Here is a 20,904-nt window from a genome sequence, read left to right on the forward strand (position 1 = left end):
GGCAACAACAACCAGCTGCCTCTAATTGGAAGTCGTTCCAAAACCCCAACATAGAAATAGAAAAACTTGAAAACCACATAGAAATAGAAAACATAGAACATCAATCAAAAACCCCGAAACACACTAAACAAACACCCCCTGCCACGCCCTGACCAAACTACAATAACAAACAACCCCTTTTACTGGTCAGGACGTGACACTATAGGTGTACCTACCGTAAGCGTCCCCTCGACGCCTACCATTGACTATGTACATACCCAGCATGCGACAGAACTGCAGAATTTGTGACCTGTTTTTGTTGGTTTTGTTGTCGTAATTGTGCCTAGGGGGAATATGGGGGAGGGAAGGCTGTCACCACCAGGTAGGTGTTTGTTCCCCTGTGTGCTGAGGGTGTCAGGTTCTTGTCCAGTTATGGAATTTATGTCACCACAGACTAGTACATGTACTTGGCCTGAAAATGATTAATTTCCCCCTCCAGGATGGAGAAGCTGTCATTGTTTAAGTATGGAGATTCTAGTGGGGGGATATAGGTAGCACAGGAAGACATTTTTCTCTGTTGAGATAATTTCCTTTTTAATTTCTAGCCAAATGTGAAATGTTCCTGTTTTGATTAATTTAATAGAGTGAGTTTGGTCTGCTCTATACCAAATTAGTTTACCCCCTGAGTCCTTTCCCTGTTTTACTCCTGGTAGTTTGGTGGATGGGATTACCAGCTCTCTGTAACCTAGAGGGCAACCATTTCCTCTATACCGTGTTTTACTTGTAGGATGACAATGTTTGTATTTCTGATTTATTTGGTAAAGTCCAGGTTCCTGCCCCTTAAGCCAAAGGCAGATGACCTCAGGCCTTGGATATCCCAGAATTAGATAATAGACTGCTGAACAATTAATCAAATGGCCACCCAGACTATTTGCATTTTTACACTACTGCTACTTGCTGTTTATTATCTATGCATAGTCATGTTACAAATTTCCTCTTTATTGTTATGTAATTTTCTTGTGTTTTCTTGTGTTTCTTTTTTATTTATTTACAATTTTTTACTTTAGTTTATTTAGTAAATATTTTCTTAACTCTATTTCTTGAACTGCATTGTTGGTTAAGGGCTTGTAAGTAAGCATTTCACAGTAAGGTCTACACCTGTTGTATTCGGCGCATGTGCCAAATACAATTTGATTTGAAGACTTTGTGTTCCTCTCGCTCTGATCAAACAGATGTAATTTGAGAAACCCCAAAACATTCTACGGTGGTATCGTTTACCCACGCGGGATTTTCATCTCTTTTATTTAAATCCTGGAATATCATAGACAGTGTTGGTTCTGTGTTCCCCGCAGATAAAACAGTCCTCGCATTCCTCATGAAATGTATCTGTTGAGATTCGGGAGGGGTGGGCGCCAGGTGTTGGGTTACAGCGCGGAGGCCCCTCCCTGATTTCTGGGATTTAGAGAGAGGGAATTGTTCGTCGGCGGCGGTAGGGCGGCAGCAGCAGCCCACAGCGCGCAGCACCCATGCTCAGTGGAGAGTCAGTGGAAGGAGCCCCCAGATGACCGACGCAGACGTCTGGGAATGACAGCCGCTGTCACCGAGAGTGACAGCTTTCGCTCTCTGTCGCCGCACCTTGACTAGCCTTGACTAGCCCCGGAGTGACGCGCTCTATCAGTCGCACGCCAAAGAAGTGACACGGAGCCAGTCAGAACTATGCCAGAGATGGAGAAAGGGAGACCGCCGGAAAATAAACGCAGTAGGAAACCCGCGCACCCCGTCAAGAGAGAGATCAACCAAGAGATGAAGGTAAGGGGAAATTCGTTTTTTGGCTATTTTTTTTAGCAGTGTTCTGTTTGTGAATAGTCTTAAGTCATGCCATGCTATGTTGTTGTCTTAGGTCTCTTTTTATGTAGTGTTGTGTTGTCTCTCTTGTCGTTATGTGTGTTTTGTCCTATATTTTTACTTAATTTATTTTGATTTTTAATCCCAGCCCTGGTCCCCGCAGGAGGCCTTTTGCCTTTTGGTAGGCCATCATTGTAAATTATAATTTGTTCTTAACTGACTTGCCTAGTTAAATAAAGGTGAGATAAAAATAAAAGTGCAGATTGAGACTTTTGAGACGTTGGGAGAGAGCTCCGTGCGCACAAATCACACAGTTGGAGACATTCACAGACGCCATGAAAACTTCGATTTGTTCCCATTGAAACAATTAAATTTGCTTATAATTTAATGCCGTTATATTATTGAATACTTCCGAAATAAAAGGGATAAAGCAATTGTGTAACATAACATTATTCCCATATGGTGAAATAAGACAGCTATATTATATTACCTGGCCTTGCCATAATAAACCGACTGTCAGGAAATATACTTTTCTGAGGGAATGAAAAAGTGTGACTGTTATGTTATCCAATATTTGATGTCGTGTCCACTGAATGGTAGGTAGCCCTTCTGTAGTGACGCCATGTCAGTCCATCGGTAGCCTCGCACAGCAAAGTCCAGCGGTGTTCCAGATGTGCGTCACCACCAAACCGCAAGAACACTTCACTTCTTCCCCGCTTCGGATGTGCGCGCACTTGTTGTAGTAGGCTAAGCCTACATGTTTACAACAATGTAACGTTATAAAAAATAAATACATTCGAACGAACATACGAACATACATAGTCACATCACTTGAGAATATCCGCTAGGGTGAAGGATCAGTCGGGTCTATCCTAAACAGGTAACCGTAGTAACTGTGCCCTTGGAAAGTGACTCAGAATCAGTTTCATGGAAACTATGTCTACTGTTTGATTTGGTTATTCCAATTCAAAACCAAATTGAATATGATGGTATTGGTTTCAGCCCTACTGCTAGAGTACAAGCCTTGTAGTAGGCTAGGCTACAAGCCCACAGTTTGTCTGCCTTCAGTTTTATGAGTTCTGACATTGGCCACTAGGCACAGATGTCAGTTCAAAGTCTAGTTTTGATTTACATTTGGTTGAGATGTCAACTAAAGTGAATTCAACATTAAATTAAATGTAAAAAATCGGCTTGTTTTGTGAGAGGAAATGTGCTCTTTTTGCATAAGTGGTTTGGATGGTAGCTTTTGATATCCAGGGAGTGGTGTAGAATTGCAACTCATTTGAATGAAAACATGCTAAATGCTATCTGTGCTTGATGTAAGTCAGCCCGGCCTGGATCTGAGCTGGATCTGGGGGTCGGCCCTGCGTTGTTGCCTTTGGTCAGGGTTCTTTCTGTGGTTTGGGATTTGGCTTGTCACTCTCACAAAGCAAATGTTTGTCTGAACTGCCAATAAGAAACAATAACAACATTGTGGGAAGTAAAGCACAGGGAGGAGAAAGAAAAAATGCCTGTCTCTCCCTAATGAGAAAATAGTGAGACAAAACAACACTGAATTCAATGTGATATTGGAGGACATGCCCTGATGGAACCGTTGATGTAAAGGCTAGTCCCACGGGAGGCAGGCAGCACAGGCAGAGTAATACTTTGTGATTCTCAGACTTACAGGGAGCCACGTGGATCTACAAAACAGGCCTTGGGTGACCGCGGTAATGAACTGTGGCTGTTGGGCCTGAAGGTCAGTGGTATAAGTGTGTGATTATGAAATAGAGAAGGGTAGATAAAGAAAGACAGATGGACAGACAAACACAATTGAACTCTCACACAGATCAGAGAGAGAGAGCGAGAGAGACAGACAGACAGACAGACAGACAGACACAGTCAGAGAGACAGACAAACAGATACACACACACACAGACAGACACACACAGTCAGAGAGACAGACAAACACACACACACAGTCAGAGAGACAAAAAATAGATCCCTTGACTAAGACAACACTGGACTGGACCGGAGCGGAGCAGCCCGCAGACAGACAGACAGATTCTGAAATCACAGTCTATGTGTCTGTCTGTCTGTCTGCGGGCTGCTCCGCTCCGGTCCAGTCCAGTGTTGTCTTAGTCAAGGGATCTATTTCAATACCACAGTCAAACCCACTCCTTCCATGCCAGACCGTAGCACAGCGCGGACACCAGATACCTGACTTTATTCATCGTTAGGCATATTTAGCTGGATATGATACCTCTACGTACACACAAACACACCCGCATAGACACACACACACACTTGGGGACACACACAATTCCTTTTCTTTGAGGCCCTGTCAGAGTGAGGAAAGCAGAGGGAAGAATGTGTAGTCAGTACTACAGCCCTGGTGTAACACTACAACAGGCAGACTGTCCACGCTGGAAAAGGCTGAAACCCGAGAGGGAGTGCAGTGTCGGGTATCAGGGCTGGAAGGTGCCGGGGTGGAGGGGGCAAGGGGAGAGGCAGAGGGAGGAGAGGGCAGGGGAGGGAGGGGACACACAAAGAGGGACTGGGTAGTGCTGGACACTTGGGAGAGGAGCAGGGGAGGGAGGGACTGGGTAGTGCTGGACACTTGGGAGAGGAGCAGGGGAGGGAGGGACTGGGGATTGCTGGACACTTGGGAGAGGAGCAGGGGAGGGAGGGACTGGGGATTGCTGGACACTTGGGAGAGGAGCAGGGGAGGGAGGGACTGGGGAGTGCTGGACACTTGGGAGAGGAGCAGGGGAGGGAGGGACTGGGTAGTGCTGGACACTTGGGAGAGGAGCAGGGGAGGGAGGGACTGGGGATTGCTGGACACTTGGGAGAGGAGCAGGGCATTTCCGAGAACCGTGGGACCTAGCGGTGGTGTAAGGTGTCCAGATCGGATTTCTGCTCCAATCCCCACTCGCCCCAAAGCCACAGAGGAGAAGAGGTGGGCGGATGAAAAGAGAGAGAGACCTTTGTGTTGTTTTCTTTCATATGGTCGGAATTTTAAAAAAGCCAGGATGTTCACTTCACAACACATCTGCTGAGAACTCTTCTTCTATATTTTGTCTGTCTCTTTTTTCCCCAATTAAAAGAGCTAAACAAAGAATGATTCATATATTTTACACTGGTATTAGGTTGGAAAACTTTTCCGTCTCCAATTTAGAAAGAGTAAACAAACTGCAATACATCATGGAAAAATAGTCATACTGTACTCCTCTGGGTTCCCTTGCTCATTTCATCCAGTCAGGGCTGGTCTGGAAGTCTAAAGAATCAGCACATTGATTCGGGACTGGAAGCTCTGGTTACATTTAAAGAGTGGGATAAAAAGTTCCACTAACAAACCTCGGATGTAAGGTCACTCACAACTGAACTTCACATTGGCATAGCGTAGGCAAGCAGTGGCTCGGTTGTCCCGTCTCCCGCCATGTCCCCTGACTGACATAACCTATAATGTTGCTCAGTGATTTATTTTCCATTTTTCCTTTTAGACGTTTGCAGAGAGCACCATGAATGAGCTCCTAGGCTGGTACGGCTATGACAAGTTGGAGCTCAGAGACTCCGAGGCCACCGAGATAAGGAACTACCCCAACCGTGAGAGACGCCAGCAGCACGTTTCAGTTCTTAAAGGTGAGGGAAGACCAGGGCCCTGTTCACTAGGCCACACCGTAGTAAAACGCTTTGCAATGGAGAGTGGAAATCTGTGTTTTAATTGGACAAGTTCAGGTAGTACCTCCTTTTTCAAAACGATTCCTGCCTACTGAACACGACCCAAGGTAATTTGTTCAGGTAGTATCCTTGTTTTACTTCCTTTCTAAACGTTTATTGCCTACTGAACACGGCATAATGTAATTAGTTCAGATAGTATCCTTGTTTCACTCACTTTCTAAACGTTTACTGCCTACTGAACATTTGCTTCCTGCTGGGCATCTGTACAATACAGGTAACATACTTAACAGAGGTCAGACGGTATTCACAGGTAACCCAGTAACAGAACATATAGGTTGTTCAATCCAGACATATTACTTCACCCTTCTTATGTTTCACTTACTATCATTACAGTAAACCTGTGTGGATGGAGTATTATCTTTCTACATTTTTCAGTGTCATTGTTTTCTGTCCACGCCCTTTAGGCTAAATCTATATCTGTATTTAAATTGTGTGTGTGGAGTGGAAGTGGTGCCAAGAGAAACTGACTGAATTCTGATTCCATTTTTGTTGGCACTTTACATGACTTTATGTGTATGTTAAGAACATAAATTCACTCTGAAGTGACCCTAGATATCCTGTGCCTTCCAGAAAACTCGGTGCCCAAATCCAAGAGCCTAGACAGCCCCGTGACACTGGCCATGAGGGTTGGAGAGAGAGAATCATCCAGAGTCCCCTCTTCCTCCCCCGGTTCCTCCTCTCTGACCGGGGAGCAAAAGAGTGCCCCCGTAATTGTCCCGCTTATAAAGCCATCTGCAGGTAGGGACAGGCCTGAACAAATCTCTCTCTCTCTCTCTCTCTCTCTCTCTCTCTCTCTCTCTCTCTCTCTCTCTCTCTCTCTCTCTCTCTCTCTCTCTCTCTCTCTCTCTCACACTCACATCTACTGAGCATATGCAAACACACACCCTTTGTGTGACCAACTGGGTTAGAACCCAGGTCTCCTGCACGTCACAAAAGTGTTTTAGCCTGCCTAGCTAAAGTCTAGACATTATTCAGGAAGCTAAAACAAGTATTCAGGTCTCAGGCAAGGTTCCTCATCACACAGGTGTGGTTCACTAAATCACCCCTGTTACACTCACACATTATCAGCATCATCATCATCACTACCATATGTAGCCTACAGTTCTTCAACACTCACAAGCTCCTTAAATGCTCATCTTCATCATCAAACACACTTCACATGTTGGTGTTGATTCCTCTCCCCTTTGGCTCTGTCCGCAGTGGAAGACGTGCAGAATGTTCAGATAGTGTGTGTGTGGTGTCAGAAGGAAGGGGTGAAGCGCTACTCTCTCTGTATGGGCACCGAACTGAAGAGCTTCTGTAGTGAGAAGTGCTTCGCCGCCTGCCGACGGGCCTACTTCAAACGCAACAAGGTGAGGGATTCAACCTTGGTTCAACCTTATTTCAACTTGGAATCAATGGGACAATTTTAGGTCAGACAAAACTGACTTGTCAACTGCAGCAGTTCAGAAGGAGAAAATGATGCACGCACGCACACGCTGTGTTTTTTTATAGACAGGCCAGTGTTTCGAGGGTGGGAAGGGGTCAAAGTTTGCAGAGGACACTTAGTATCAGTTACGGCTTAATGGAGGAAGGGCCAGTCATAATGCGGCTTGGGTTCGGAGGACCGGGAAGCAACAGGGAAGCAGTGCCTATACACAACTCCACTCCTATACACATTACCACCATTTTTCACCCTCCATCCAAGACATGGATACCCTCTCTTAGAGGCGCGGGGGTGTCAGGCAAGGCTATCCCCTTTCACCGTTCCTGTTGTTTTGCCAGACTAGGTTTTATTCACACGACAACAGACAGGGGGGAAAGGGTGGAGGAGGAGGAGGGGGAGTCGTCTGCTGCCTACCTGCCTGGCTGCAACAAACCCTCTAGTTGGTGGAAGTGGGGATGGAACTGTGGCCTTTGGCTTGTCCCTGCTTGTTACTTGGAGGGAGAAGGGCAGAGGGCCTGGGGGTGAGGTGTCCACTTTCAGTGCATACCTTACCTGCAGCTGCTTCATGTTTCGTAACTCGACACAACTCAATGGGTCACAAAGAAGGGACCATTGAGAATAAAATGAGGGTTCAGGCTTGTCATCTACTTTATCTTACCAAAACATTCCAAAATGTTACCAAAACGTTTTTAAAAACGGTCCCTTTGTTTCAGTGACCTCAAAGCCCATAGGTCAATGTACTCTGTTACTTTGAACCCCTATGACAAGGCAAATTGTGCAGTGGTTATTTTGGGATTGGTTATGTAAGTTTGTTTTAATGACCAACCACGGGAGCCTTGATGATTTAAAGCAACTGCTACTTCATCAACACTTGATGCTTAAATCCCATAGTGGATACTACTGAATCCAGGCTCTACTCTGAAACAGCTTTAACACAATCCAGTGTCCTGTTCGTTAGGGCACACAATGTTTTGCAACAGAGATCGAAAATTAATGTTTTGTTATTGGACAAATCCAGCTAGTCCCTCCCAGATTTTTTTGTTTCGTTTGGTGCCTAATGAACATGACCCAGCTCTTGATAGTTTGTTTTAAGTGTATAATGATGCAGCTTTGCCCCCCTCCGTCAGGCCCGGGATGAGGACCTCCATGGAGGGGAGAGGTCCCCCCAACACACCCATGCCGATGACTCACCACGACTGGTGCTGAAGATGAACAGTGGAGGTGCCAGAGTAAGAACAAAACACAATCCACTTCGTAGAAATATATATTTTGTAAATATAGCTCAAAAACTAGTTATGCATTACATGTTTGTCTTTGAGAGCTACATCAAAACATGTAGGGGCAGTTTCCAGGACACAGATTAAGGGGCAGTTTCCAGGACACAGATTAGGGGACAGTTTCTAAGACAGAGATCAAAGGGCAGTTTCCAGGACACAGATTAAGGGGCAGTTTCCAGGACACAGATTAAGGGGCACTTTCTAGGACACAGATTAGGGGGACAGTTCCTAATACACAGATAAAGGGGCAGTTTCCAGGACACAGATTAGGGGACAGTTTCTAGGACAGAAATCAAGGGGCAGTTTCCAGGACACAGATTAAGGGGCAGTTTCCAGAACACAGATTAAGGGGCAGTTTCTTGGACACAGATTAAGGGGCAGTTTCTGGGACACAGATTAGGGGACAGTTCCTAAAACACAGATTAAGGGGCAGTTTCTAGGACACAGATTAAGGGGCAGTTTCTAGGACACAGATTAAGGGGCAGTTTCCAGGACACAGGTTAAGGGACAGTTTCTAGGATACAGATTAAACCTAGTCCTAGACTAAAAATAATTATTGATGGAGATTCTCCATTGAGTTTGCTTTTTAGTCTACGACTAGGCTTAACTCTGGGTCTGTGAAACCGCCCTTTAAAGGGATAGTTCAGGGATGTTACATACAGTATTTCCATATTTGTTTCCTTACCTTGCCAACATTAGCTATGTCATTTAATCTCGTCTGTTTAGCATGGATTATTTTTCATGCCCAAATCAGCTCAAAATAACACAATCAATTTAATATGATTTGGTCATGACATTTACACATGCTGAACGGGGGAGATTGATTTACATGGGGAATTTGTCCCAATATGAATAAAGCAACATTTCACCATACTATCATATAGAATATTCCATATTTTATATTCCCATCTCTACTACATATAGACACCAGTCATTTGCTTTTTCCTTTTCACATGTCACTTAAGTAACACTTCACAGTCTCTCTCGCCTGTACCGCAGGTGTGCAACTGGTGCAAGCACGTCCGCCACACCAAAGAGTACCTGGACTTTGGCACCGGTGAGGAGCGGCTCCAGTTTTGCAGCACCAAGTGTCTGAACCAGTACAAGATGGATGTGTTCTACAGAGAGGCCAGGGCCACTCTCACCAGCTCCAGCCCAGGAAGACCAGCCCAGGAGGGGAGACCCGAGTCCACCGGAGGGGTCCAGAACCAGAAGCTCCTGACCCCTGAATCGTGGAGCAGCGACGCTGGGGACCTGAGGGGGAGGACCAGGTCGCCCAAAGGGCAGACGCCGATCAATGGTACAGCGGCACCAAGGACTGTTTCTCCATCCGAGGCGTCATCTTCGTCATTGAAGGTTAACATTTCAGGACTGAGGCACCTGGAGAGGCACGTCCTGCCACCAACCGTGCAGGTAGCGAGCCACCACCCTGCCCCCGCCCCTCCTCACCCACCCATGGAGCACCACAAGGCCATGCCTCAGATCCCGCTGCCCTTCATCCGGCCCCCTCTCCATGCCCAGGGCCTGAAGAGCCCCCTGGCCAACGCCCCCAGGGGCCACCCCGGCCCCCCTTCCAGCCCCATCCACCAGCCTCCCCCTCACTCCCCCCATCACCCCCACCAACCCCACCTCCAGCCCCCATCGGCCACCTCCATGAACCCACCCGGAATACACCCCTACTCGGGGGCCTACTTCCCAGGCTTGCACTCCCCCCCTATCAACATGATGGGGCTCCGTGGCCCCGTGCCCATGCTCCCTATGATGAACTTCGGGGGATGGCCATCCTTAGGCCCCTTCTTCCCCCAGCCCACGGTCCTGGTGCCCTACCCCATCATTGTACCAATCCCAGTCCCCATTCCCATCCCTATCCCCATACCCATACCCCCTAAATCTGCTCCTCCAGAAGCCCTAGGTGTCCCCCACAGTGGGGTCATCCAGCCTGTGCCGGAGGGGATAGAGGGGGGACGCTCCAGGGGTGTCAATTTGCCTTCTCCCGGGAGCTTGGCAGCCAACAGATTGGGTAGAACCACCAACCAGGGTCTCCCCTCGCCCTCAGACCACGCCAGAAGGGACATCACAGATTGGGTGAAGTCGGAGAGGCAGGCTCAGTCACCCATGTCGACCCCCCACAGTGCAGCGTCCTCCCCCAGGGCTCGCTACGATGCTTCCCCATCTTCCACCTCAGTGATTGAGGGGCTGTCAGACTTTAAGCTGGGCCAGCAGCAGCAGCCAGAGAGGCAGGTCATCCAGAGAGTGCTCCAGAGGACCCCGGTCAAGCTGGAGCCCAACCCCCACGGAGTGGTGGACCTGTCGGGTTCGGGTGAGCCCGGAGTGGGGCATGGCACCAGGCTGGTGGATACCAGAGTGGACCACCACAACCACCACCATGACATTATCAAACCCACCCCTCCACTAACCCAGTCACCCCCTCCTCTGCACAACACTGCCTACCCCCAGTGCCCTAACATACGACCCCCCCTCAGACACCCCACCAACTCCCAGAGGGGAATGCAGCAGCCCTTTCTGCGATACCGCCACCCCCTCAACGCCCCCCGGACGTCCCCAACCAAACAACACCGTCTTCATCCCCCGACCCTCCTCCCAACCCAGACTCCTCCCAGTCTCAGAGAGAGGCCCCACCTCTTGGCCCTGACTCCGCCCTCAGTGAGCTGGAGGCAGTCAAAGAGAACAGCTGCTCCAATGGCCAGGTCCAGGAGAGGGACCAGGGCCAGGTTCCTTCCCTCCCTACCAGCCAATCAGAGGGGCCCTCAGCCGCTGGCGACTCCGAGGATCCCCACGTCCCAGATGAGGACCATGCCTATGCCCTGCCCACCCCCAACCTTACACCCACCAGAACGGGTGGTGCCCCCACCAACACCCCCACCACTCTCCTCCTGCCCAAGCTTAGGGACAAGGGTGTTCTACTATGCCCACCGAGTGTGGCTGGGCCTGGGGACATGGAGCCTGCTCTGAAGAGACGGTGCCTCCGCATCCGAGATCAGATCAAGTAGGGAAGGGAGGTAGGTGTCTCTTGTTACAACAGGTTTTTGGGACACTGTAACGCAATGGAGATGTTAGCATACCTAGAGAGGAATCTGAATGAGAAAGACAGAAGATGTGAAAATTAGGTAAAGGAACTTCCATAAAGATGAAATAAGATTAGAAGGCACAACACACACACACACACACACACACACACACACACACAGAACCCCGTAGGAAACAAGCCGACATCCAAATAAAGCACTGTCACTGTAACAGGCCCTGCCTGATGAGGCGATGCCTTTTCAAAGTGATTCTCACTTTCTCTCTGCTCTGCCCCTTCCTCTGGCCTAGCTATAACCCTAGAACTAACTGTCTGTCTGTCTGTCTGTCTGTCTGTCTGTCTGTCTGTCTGTCTGTCTGTCTGTCTGTCTGTCTGTCTCTTCCTCTGGCCTAGCTATAACCCTAGAACTGTTTGTCTGTCTGTCTGTCTGTCTGTCTGTCTCTTCCTCTGGCCTAGCTATAACCCTAGAACTGTTTGTCTGTCTGTCTGTCTGTCTGTCTGTCTGTCTGTCTGTCTGTCTGTCTGTCTGTCTGTCTGTCTGTCTGTCTGTCTCTTCCTCTGGCCTAGCTATAACCCTAGAACTGTCTGTCTGTCTGTCTGTCTGTCTGTCTGTCTGTCTGTCTGTCTGTCTGTCTGTCTGTCTCTTCCTCTGGCCTAGCTACCCTGATCTGTCTGTCTGTCTGTCTGTCTGTCTGTCTGTCTCTTCCTCTGGCCTAGCTATAACCCTAGAACTGTTTGTCTGTCTGTCTGTCTGTCTGTCTCTGTCTGCCTCCTAGAACTGTCTGTCTGTCTGTCTGTCTGTCTGTCTGTCTCTTCCTCTGGCCTAGCTATAACCCTAGAACTGTCTGTCTGTCTGTCTGTCTGTCTGTCTGTCTGTCTGTCTGTCTGTCTGTCTGTCTGTCTGTCTGTCTGTCTGTCTGTTGTCTGTCTGCCCCTTCCTCTGGCCTAGCTATAACCCTAGAGCTGTCTGTCTGTCTGTCTGTCTGTCTGTCTGTCCCTTCCTCTGGCCTAGCTATAACCCAATGTCTGTCTGTCTGTCTGTCTGTCTGTCTGCCTGTCTGCCCCTTCCTCTGGCCTAGCTGTAACCCTAGAGCTGTCTGTCTGTCTGCCCCTTCCTCCGGCCTAGCTGTAACCCTAGAGCTGTCTGTCTGTCTGCCTGCCCCTTCCTCTGGCCTAGCTGTAACCCTAGAGCTGTCTGTCTGTCTGCCCCTTCCTCTGGCCTAGCTGTAACCCTAGAGCTGTCTGTCTGTCTGCCCCTTCCTCTGGCCTAGCTGTAACCCTAGAGCTGTCTGTCTGTCTGCCCCTTCCTCTGGCCTAGCTGTAACCCTAGAGCTGTCTGTCTGTCTGTCCCTTCCTCTGGCCTAGCTGTAACCCTAGAGCTGTCTGTCTGTCTGCCCCTTCCTCTGGCCTAGCTGTAACCCTAGAGCTGTCTGTCTGGCTGCCCCTTCCTCTGGCCTAGCTGTAACCCTAGAGCTGTCTGTCTGTCTGCCCCTTCCTCTGGCCTAGCTGTAACCCTAGAGCTGTCTGTCTGTCTGCCCCTTCCTCTGGCCTAGCTGTAACCCTAGAGCTGTCTGTCTGTCTGCCCCTTCCTCTGGCCTAGCTGTAACCCTAGATCTGTCTGTCTGCCCCTTCCTCTGGCCTAGCTGTAACCCTAGAGCTGTCTGTCTGCCCCTTCCTCTGGCCTAGCTGTAACCCTAGAGCTGTCTGTCTGCCCCTTCCTCTGGCCTAGCTGTAACCCTAGAGCTTCTGTCTGTCTGCCCCTTCCTCTGGCCTAGCTGTAACCCTAGAGCTGTCTGTCTGTCTGCCCCTTCCTCTGGCCTAGCTGTAACCCTAGAGCTGTCTGTCTGTCTGCCCCTTCCTCTGGCCTAGCTGTAACCCTAGATCTGTCTGTCTGCCCCTTCCTCTGGCCTAGCTGTAACCCTAGAGCTGTCTGTCTGTCTGCCCCTTCCTCTGGCCTAGCTGTAACCCTAGATCTGTCTGTCTGCCCCTTCCTCTGGCCTAGCTGTAACCCTAGAGTGTCTGTCTGTCTGCCCCTTCCTCTGGCCTAGCTGTAACCCTAGAGCTGTCTGTCTGCTGCCCTTCCTCTGGCCTAGCTGTAACCCTAGAGCTGTCTGTCTGTCTGCCCCTTCCTCTGGCCTAGCTGTAACCCTAGAGCTGTCTGTCTGGCTGCCCCTTCCTCTGGCCTAGCTGTAACCCTAGAGCTGTCTGTCTGTCTGCCCCTTCCTCTGGCCTAGCTGTAACCCTAGAGCTGTCTGTCTGTCTGCCCCTTCCTCTGGCCTAGCTGTAACCCTAGAGCTGTCTGTCTGTCTGCCCCTTCCTCTGGCCTAGCTGTAACCCTAGATCTGTCTGTCTGCCCCTTCCTCTGGCCTAGCTGTAACCCTAGATCTGTCTGTCTGCCCCTTCCTCTGGCCTAGCTGTAACCCTAGATCTGTCTGTCTGCCCCTTCCTCTGGCCTAGCTGTAACCCTAGATCTGTCTGCCTGCCCCTTCCTCTGGCCTAGCTGTAACCCTAGAGCTGTCTGTCTGTCTGCCCCTTCCTCTGGCCTAGCTGTAACCCTAGAGCTGTCTGTCTGTCTGCCCCTTCCTCTGGCCTAGCTGTAACCCTAGATCTGTCTGTCTGCCCCTTCCTCTGGCCTAGCTGTAACCCTAGATCTGTCTGTCTGCCCCTTCCTCTGGCCTAGCTGTAACCCTAGATCTGTCTGTCTGCCCCTTCCTCTGGCCTAGCTGTAACCCTAGATCTGTCTGTCTGCCCCTTCCTCTGGCCTAGCTGTAACCCTAGAGTAGTGAGGAGTGCCAGGTTACTGAAATTCTCTCTCTTTGGCGCCATTCTGTTTAGTGACCATGCGCATATTGTGTGACCCGTGTGTGTGTGTGTGTGTGTGTGTGTGTGTGTGTGTGTGTGTGTGTGTGTGTGTGTGTGTGTGTGCGCATGCGCTTTTGGTACTAATCCATTGTCTCCATTGCACCGGGCAAGTTCAATAAAACAGTGCTGTATTCAAATCCGTTTTGAACCCAGGTCTGGTGAGAAAGTATGTGTGTGTGTCTGTGAGTGAGGTCCACTGGTCAGCAGCTCACCAAACACACCACGCTGTGATATTAGGTTCTCGTATGAGCCTCCACTCTTCTGCCCCAGCCGTCGTTCTGGTGTTGTCGTGGAGACGGTGGCGATCGTCAGACTTGGCGGCGCTGTGGATTTGTGTGTGTTTGTGTGCTGTGAATATGAGAGCCAGCCCTCAGTGATAGAGCTCTGGGGCTTCAGAAAACGGAGCAGTAGAACCGGAGAGATCCGGTTCCGTGTGTCATCATAATGACTGGCCCAGGCCCCGGCTCTCGGTCTAGTGGTGTGGAATCTTCTCCTCTCATTAAGTAGCATTCTCTCATCTTCTCTCTCCTCTCCTCCCCTCTCCTCTCCTACCCTCTCATCTCTTCTCTCATCTCCCCTCTCCTCCCCTCTTCTCTCCGCTCTTCTTCTCTCCTCTCCTCTTCTCATTCTTTTCTCCTCTCCTCTCTTCTCTTCCCTCCTCTCCTCTCCTCTTCTCCTTTCCTCTTATCTCCCATTTCCTCTCATCTGCCATTTCCTTCTCTCTACTCACAGCTTCTTCTTCTTCTTCCTGTGAACCAGATGTTCTATGGAAGACATACAGTACATTACAGTAACAACCCTAACGACCAATCAGATTGGAACCCTCCTTACTTTCGACCAATCAGATTGTTCTCCGGTTTCCCCTTTCCAGATTGTTCATTCAAATGGTCCTGTTGCCACCCAGAGCTGTGTGTGATTATGTGCTCATGTTTCAGTTTTACATCCTGGGCTTAATGTACACATGATGACAGAAAAGGTTTTCATTTCCAGTTACCTCTACTTACTCCCTTTTCCCATCGCATATCAAAAACCTCGAAAGGTCAAGGGTCATCTTAATAAAAGATGGCTATTGGCAGAGAGTGATACATAACCCCATAACTGGTTTTAACTGGTTTAACGTATACTCCTAACAGTGACATGCCAGAAGTATTAAACGATTTGCTTTTGCAGAGAACGATGTCCCTGCTTCACCCTTTGTCATTTGTTGTGGTTTTGCGCGGTCCGCCGGTCCCCTTAGTAACCAATACATATGAAAATCACAGTGTGTTGCTAGCATTGCGCAGACGGATTTATTGCTTGGTGTTCTATGTAAGGGGAGCCGGTGTGTGTGTGTGTGTGTACATACGTGCACGCGTGCCCGTGTGTAATGGGAGCTGGGCTGCGTTCATAGTCGACTGATTTTAGTTTAGCACCTCACAGCGCCGAGGGGAATATGGTTATCTAGTTCCATTGTGTTCACTGCTAAAAGTCTTCTTAAAAAAACATTGAAGTATTTTAGCTCTGACAGAATCAACAGGCCAACTGGAGGATTGGAGGATTTCACCTCAGGAAATAGGCCGGTTTCGGCTCAGTTTTCCCTGCCTTTATTTGGGCTATTTTATTGCCATGCGGAAATGGATCCCTCCACATTGGTTTTTGCAGAGCGTTTGAAACTAAAACAGAGAGGGTCACAGGGAGTAGAGTTAGGGAGTACGGAGAGCAATGGCTTCTTGGCCCCTCGTATGTGTGCGTGTGTGTGTGTGTGTGTGTGTGTGTGTGTGTGTGTGCTCTTGTCCGCCTGTGCATTTTTACTCCCCAAAAAGTCCTGAAAATTCACGAAAACAGAGCTGTTTGTGTGTGTGTGGTGTGTCTGTGCATATATGTATGTGTGTGTGTGCATGTGTTCAGCACAGATGTTCTTGGTTTGATAGTGCCCTAAACCTCATTCTCACAGTGACTGGGTGGATTAAGGAAGGGAGGATTGATAGACGGCAGATCTAAGACTGTAATATGGATGTAAATGGAACTGAAATTGACATCTTTCTCGCTCTCATCCCTCCCTCCCTCTCTCCCTCTCCCTCCCCGTTTCTCTCCGTTTCTCTCTCTCTGTATGTGATGAACAGGCTCACTGTATAGCCGTGGCAGATCCAGTGCCCCGCCCTCTTGGGTACATCACCAGCACCAACGCCCTCCCTCCAACCCATTACTCAGCCAGTCAGCCACCTGGGAGATCAACCCCACCCTTTTGACCACGAGGTGCCAATCAAGGAAGCAGCCCAATGGGAGAAGCAGTCCAAGAGTTCAATGTGGACTTCCAGTACATTCACAGCACAAGAGTGAGTGTGTGTGTGTGTGTGTGTGTGTGTGTGTGTGTGTGTGTGTGTGTGTGTACGCTGTATGTACCTTTATGTGGCATTTCTGGACCTTCCCAAGGGACAGACAATTCCATCTCTGATCTCTCCCATAGTCCAGGAGCTTATGAAGCCAGCCCAAAGAGCCCACTCAGCCCAGTTCCCAGATAAAATCCTCAGCCATAGTCAGGGGCTCTACACTCCACTAGATGGTAGGCTGCTAGGCTACGATCATCAGCCTTGTGTGGTCTTCTCCAATGGAGCCTGAACCTGATCTCTTTCCTGGGGAAACGGTTTGTTTTCTCTGCCCGGCTCCACACAAAGAGCCACATTGTTCCTCTCCCCCATATCCCACACTGACTCTCCTACTCTGGTTTTGGGTTACCTGGCTAACAGGGGCTCAGGCTTCAGGAGGAGTTTGTCTTTTTAAATTGTTCTGTCTGACGGAGGGCCAGGAATATGTGTGTACCCTTCTCCTTCTTTCCTGTCCTTTCCACCCCGCAGTCCCCTCTCCAATAGTACACACACTAGTCCTAAAGTGCGACTCTGACACCAATTGCTTGTTAATGTCCTCTTCCCCTCCTATTTTCCCCCTCTAGGGATGGAGTCCCTTGGGGCAATGAAAAATAACTAACTGTAAACGATGTAATATGATAATGAAAGAGAGAGGGCGCAAGTCCCATATATCATGAAATCCACTATTTGTGACTTGCCTGAGACCGGAAGACTTGTGTCAGCTCCCCAAAACTAATGCCTAGGTTTTGGCTCAAAGGGCTAACACAGTCTTGTGGTGCGCCGGAGACCCAGCTTTCGAACCCAGTCATATGATTTACAACACTGACTCGGCCATGGGACAGAGGTAGAGCATTTCAGTGTCCAAACCCACCCACTCTGTTGACACTTTATTTTACTCAGATGACTCCTTTTGGTGGGTTTGGGCAGTCATGTTACCAGCCATGGTATTATTTTGAACTGTCAAAGGCTGCAAAAAGCAGCTATCAGTATTACAGTTTCCCCTAGCCTGGGGGTTCATAATGATGATACTAACTACAAGCCTGGTCTCAGATCTGTTCATGCTGTCTTGCCCACTCTTCTGGTCATTGTCATGCCAAACAGCACAAACAGATCTGGGATTAGCCTGAAAACGATCTAGTGGTAGCATCATCATCTGGAGGCCTTGCCAACACTCATCGTCACATTGTGATAATTCACTTTTAGTTTTTGCTTTACATAGACTTTGACTTTATATTAATTTATGAATGATGCCTTCGTAGATTTCCAGAAAGTGCTTTATTGATTTTTATTTTGATCCTGATTATTATACTGTATTTCTTTTGTGAAGATCTTACCAGTGTCCAAATGTTTTGTTTAAATTTGTCCACTAGAGTGCAGTGTCTGTCTTTGGAACATAGCAACTGCCTGTCTCATAAACCTTCTATCAATAACATAGACAATTGTTCATTCAACCATACATTTAGTGCCAATTATAAGTCTTGTCTTTTTTCATGACAGCCCAGTTTCAACAATGCCTCGATCTATGCCTCGATCCAGCCACAGAACATCACCTATTGCCATCACTATAGCCAAAGTAGAACATTGCCACAACCATAGAAATACAATTCCTAGAAGGATGTCCCCATTCAAGTCAATGAGGCCATAATGGGTCATTCTATTTCTATGGCCACAACAACATTGCCAAGTCATTGGCTGGAAAGTGGACTCCTTGCTGCGGGGGAGTGACCACACTGGCTTTCCAGGGTCTTTCTATAGTCATGACCTCGAATAGCCTCCTGACACACACACACTCCCCTCTCTCGCACACCCACACACACACACCCACCCACACACACACACACACACACACACACACACACTCCCCTCTCTCGCACACCCACACAAACACGCACACACATGCCTCTGCCATCTCAAAACTGCATTCCAAAAAGCACCTCAATCAGCATGTGTAACCATGGTGAAAAGTAGCTCATTCCAGTCAACATGCTCACCTTAGGTTATACCCTGTAGTGTCATTATAATCTTAGTCTGGCCAAGGGACTGTGTCAACAACTAGTATATGAGTCAGCGGTGGCGTCACCTGGCATCTCTCTATACTATCAGTCTTGTGATATCGGGGGTACTCCCCTAGCCATACCTTAGTGCAGTGTTTCCCAACCCTGGTCCTCCAGGACCCCCAACAGTACACAGTTTAGTTGTAGCCCTTGACAAACACACCTCATTCAACTCATTGAGGGCTTGATGATTAGTTGACAAATTAATCAGGTGTTCTTGTCCATGGTTACAATAAAAATGTGTACTGTTGGGGGTCCTGGAGGACCAGGGTGGGAAACACTGCTTTAGTGGCCAAGAAGTGAACAAAAAACTGCCATGCTATATTGCACATCTGCCTATAGTAACTAACTCAAACCCTAACCATATAGTATACTACACCTACAATTACTGTCCCTTACCTGTTTATTTAATACTTTGGGGGAAAATTGGGAAGAACAAAAAAATGCTAAGTTGTCTGAAACACATAGATTGTGGACTAGGGACACTCATTGAACATGTAGGGCACCATATAATTGACAATTCACAGATTGTTTGTATTTAGGCCTAAATGAATAGGATCAACTGGGAGCTGTTTGGTGGAAACCTATTTGTAAAGTGAATAAAGGCTATTCTGAGAACAACAACATCATGTGTTTTTCATGTCTGTTGTCATCGTTTACTTTGTATTACAGAACAAATATACTTTTCAATATAAAATGGTCCAAGTATAGCAACCAAGGTCAAAACTATTCACTGAAACGTTGTAACATCTGGATGTGGGATAGATAACATTCTCTCTGCCATACCTTGGTTGTATCCAAAATGTCACCTTATTCCCTATACAGTGCACAACTTTTGATCTGAGCCCTATGCCCTACTGTATATAGTGCATTGCTTTTGACCAGAGCCCACAATAGGGTTCAACTTGGGATGCAAGCCTTTATCTCAGTTAATGAAGTTGTTACAATTAAGCAATAACGCACGACGGGATGTGGTATATGGCCAATATACCACGGCTAAGGGCTGTTCATAGCACGACGCAAAGCGGAGTTGGCCATATACCACAAACGCCTGAGGTGCCTTATTGCTATTATAAACAGGTTACCAATGTAATTAGAGCAGTAAAAATAAATGCTTTGTCATTCCCATGGTATACGGTCTGATATACCACAGCTGTCAGCCAATCAGCATTCAGGGCTCGACCTCACCCAGTTTATACTTTAACACATTTGGCAGAATGACAGAATATCTGGTATGATTTATTATATAAATGTCTAGCATACTTTTACAACCTTTGTTTTGAATACAAATTCCAGCTTTGATTTGATAAAAATATACTGCTCAAAAAAATAAAGGGAACACTTAAACAACACATCCCAGATCTGAACGAAAGAAATAATCTTATTAAATACTTTTTTCTTTACATAGTTGAATGTGCTGCCAACAAAATCACACAAAAATAATCAATGGAAATCCAATTTATCAACCCATGGAGGTCTGGATTTGGAGTCACACTCAAAATTAAAGTGGAAAACCACACTACAGGCTGATCCAACTTTGATGTAATGTCCTTAAAACAAGTTAAAATGAGGCTCAGTAGTGTGTGTGGCCTCCACGTGCCTGTATGACCTCCCTACAATGCCTGGGCATGCTCCTGATGAGGTGGCGGATGGTCTCCTGAGGGATCTCCTCCCAGACCTGGACTAAAGCATCCGCCAACTCCTGGACGGTCTGTGGTGCAATGTGGCGTTGGTGGATGGAGCGAGACATGATGTCCCAGATGTGCTCAATTGGATTCAGGTTTGGGCCAGTCCATAGCATCAATGCATTCCTCTTGCAGGAACTGCTGACACACTCCAGCCACATGAGGTCTAGCATTGTCTTGCATTAGGAGGAACCCAGGGCCAACCGCACCAGCATATGGTCTCACAAGGGGTCTGAGGATCTCATCTCGGTACCTAATGACAGTCAGGCTACCTCTGGCGAGCACATGGAGGGCTGTGCGGCCCCCCAAAGAAATGCCACCCCACACCATGACTGACCCACCGCCAAACCGGTCATGCTGGAGGATGTTACAGGCAGCAAAACATTCTCCACGGCGTCTCCAGACTCTGTCACGTCTGTCACGTGCTCAGTGTGAACCTGCTTTCATCTGTGAAGAGCACAGGGCGCCAGTGGCGAATTTGCCAATCTTGGTGTTCTCTGGCAAATGCCAAACGTCCTGCACGGTGTTGGGCTGTAAGCACAACCCCCACCTGTGGACATCGGGCCCTCATACCACCCTCATGGAGTCTGTTTCTGACCGTTTGAGCAGACACATGCACATTTGTGGCCTGCTGGAGGTCATTTTGCAGGGCTCTGGCAGTGCTC

The 20,904-nt window shown here is 48.2% G+C and overlaps 1 protein-coding gene across 1 annotated transcript; it reads left to right on the top strand.

The window, feature by feature from the left end:
* Window positions 1-1,455: 1,455 nt before the first annotated feature.
* LOC106571170 (sine oculis-binding protein homolog) lies at window positions 1,456-19,178 on the top strand. Its single transcript, XM_014143921.2, has 7 exons — window positions 1,456-1,788; window positions 5,307-5,445; window positions 6,115-6,282; window positions 6,745-6,896; window positions 8,098-8,199; window positions 9,226-11,267; window positions 16,258-19,178. Exons 1-6 carry the CDS (start codon window positions 1,696-1,698, stop codon window positions 11,218-11,220), a joined length of 2,649 nt encoding a protein of 882 aa, XP_013999396.2. The 5' UTR covers window positions 1,456-1,695; the 3' UTR covers window positions 11,221-11,267; window positions 16,258-19,178.
* Window positions 19,179-20,904: the final 1,726 nt, after the last annotated feature.

This window comes from Salmo salar, chromosome ssa15, assembly GCF_905237065.1.
Source record: "Salmo salar chromosome ssa15, Ssal_v3.1, whole genome shotgun sequence".
Classification (NCBI taxonomy): Eukaryota; Metazoa; Chordata; class Actinopteri; order Salmoniformes; family Salmonidae; genus Salmo; species Salmo salar.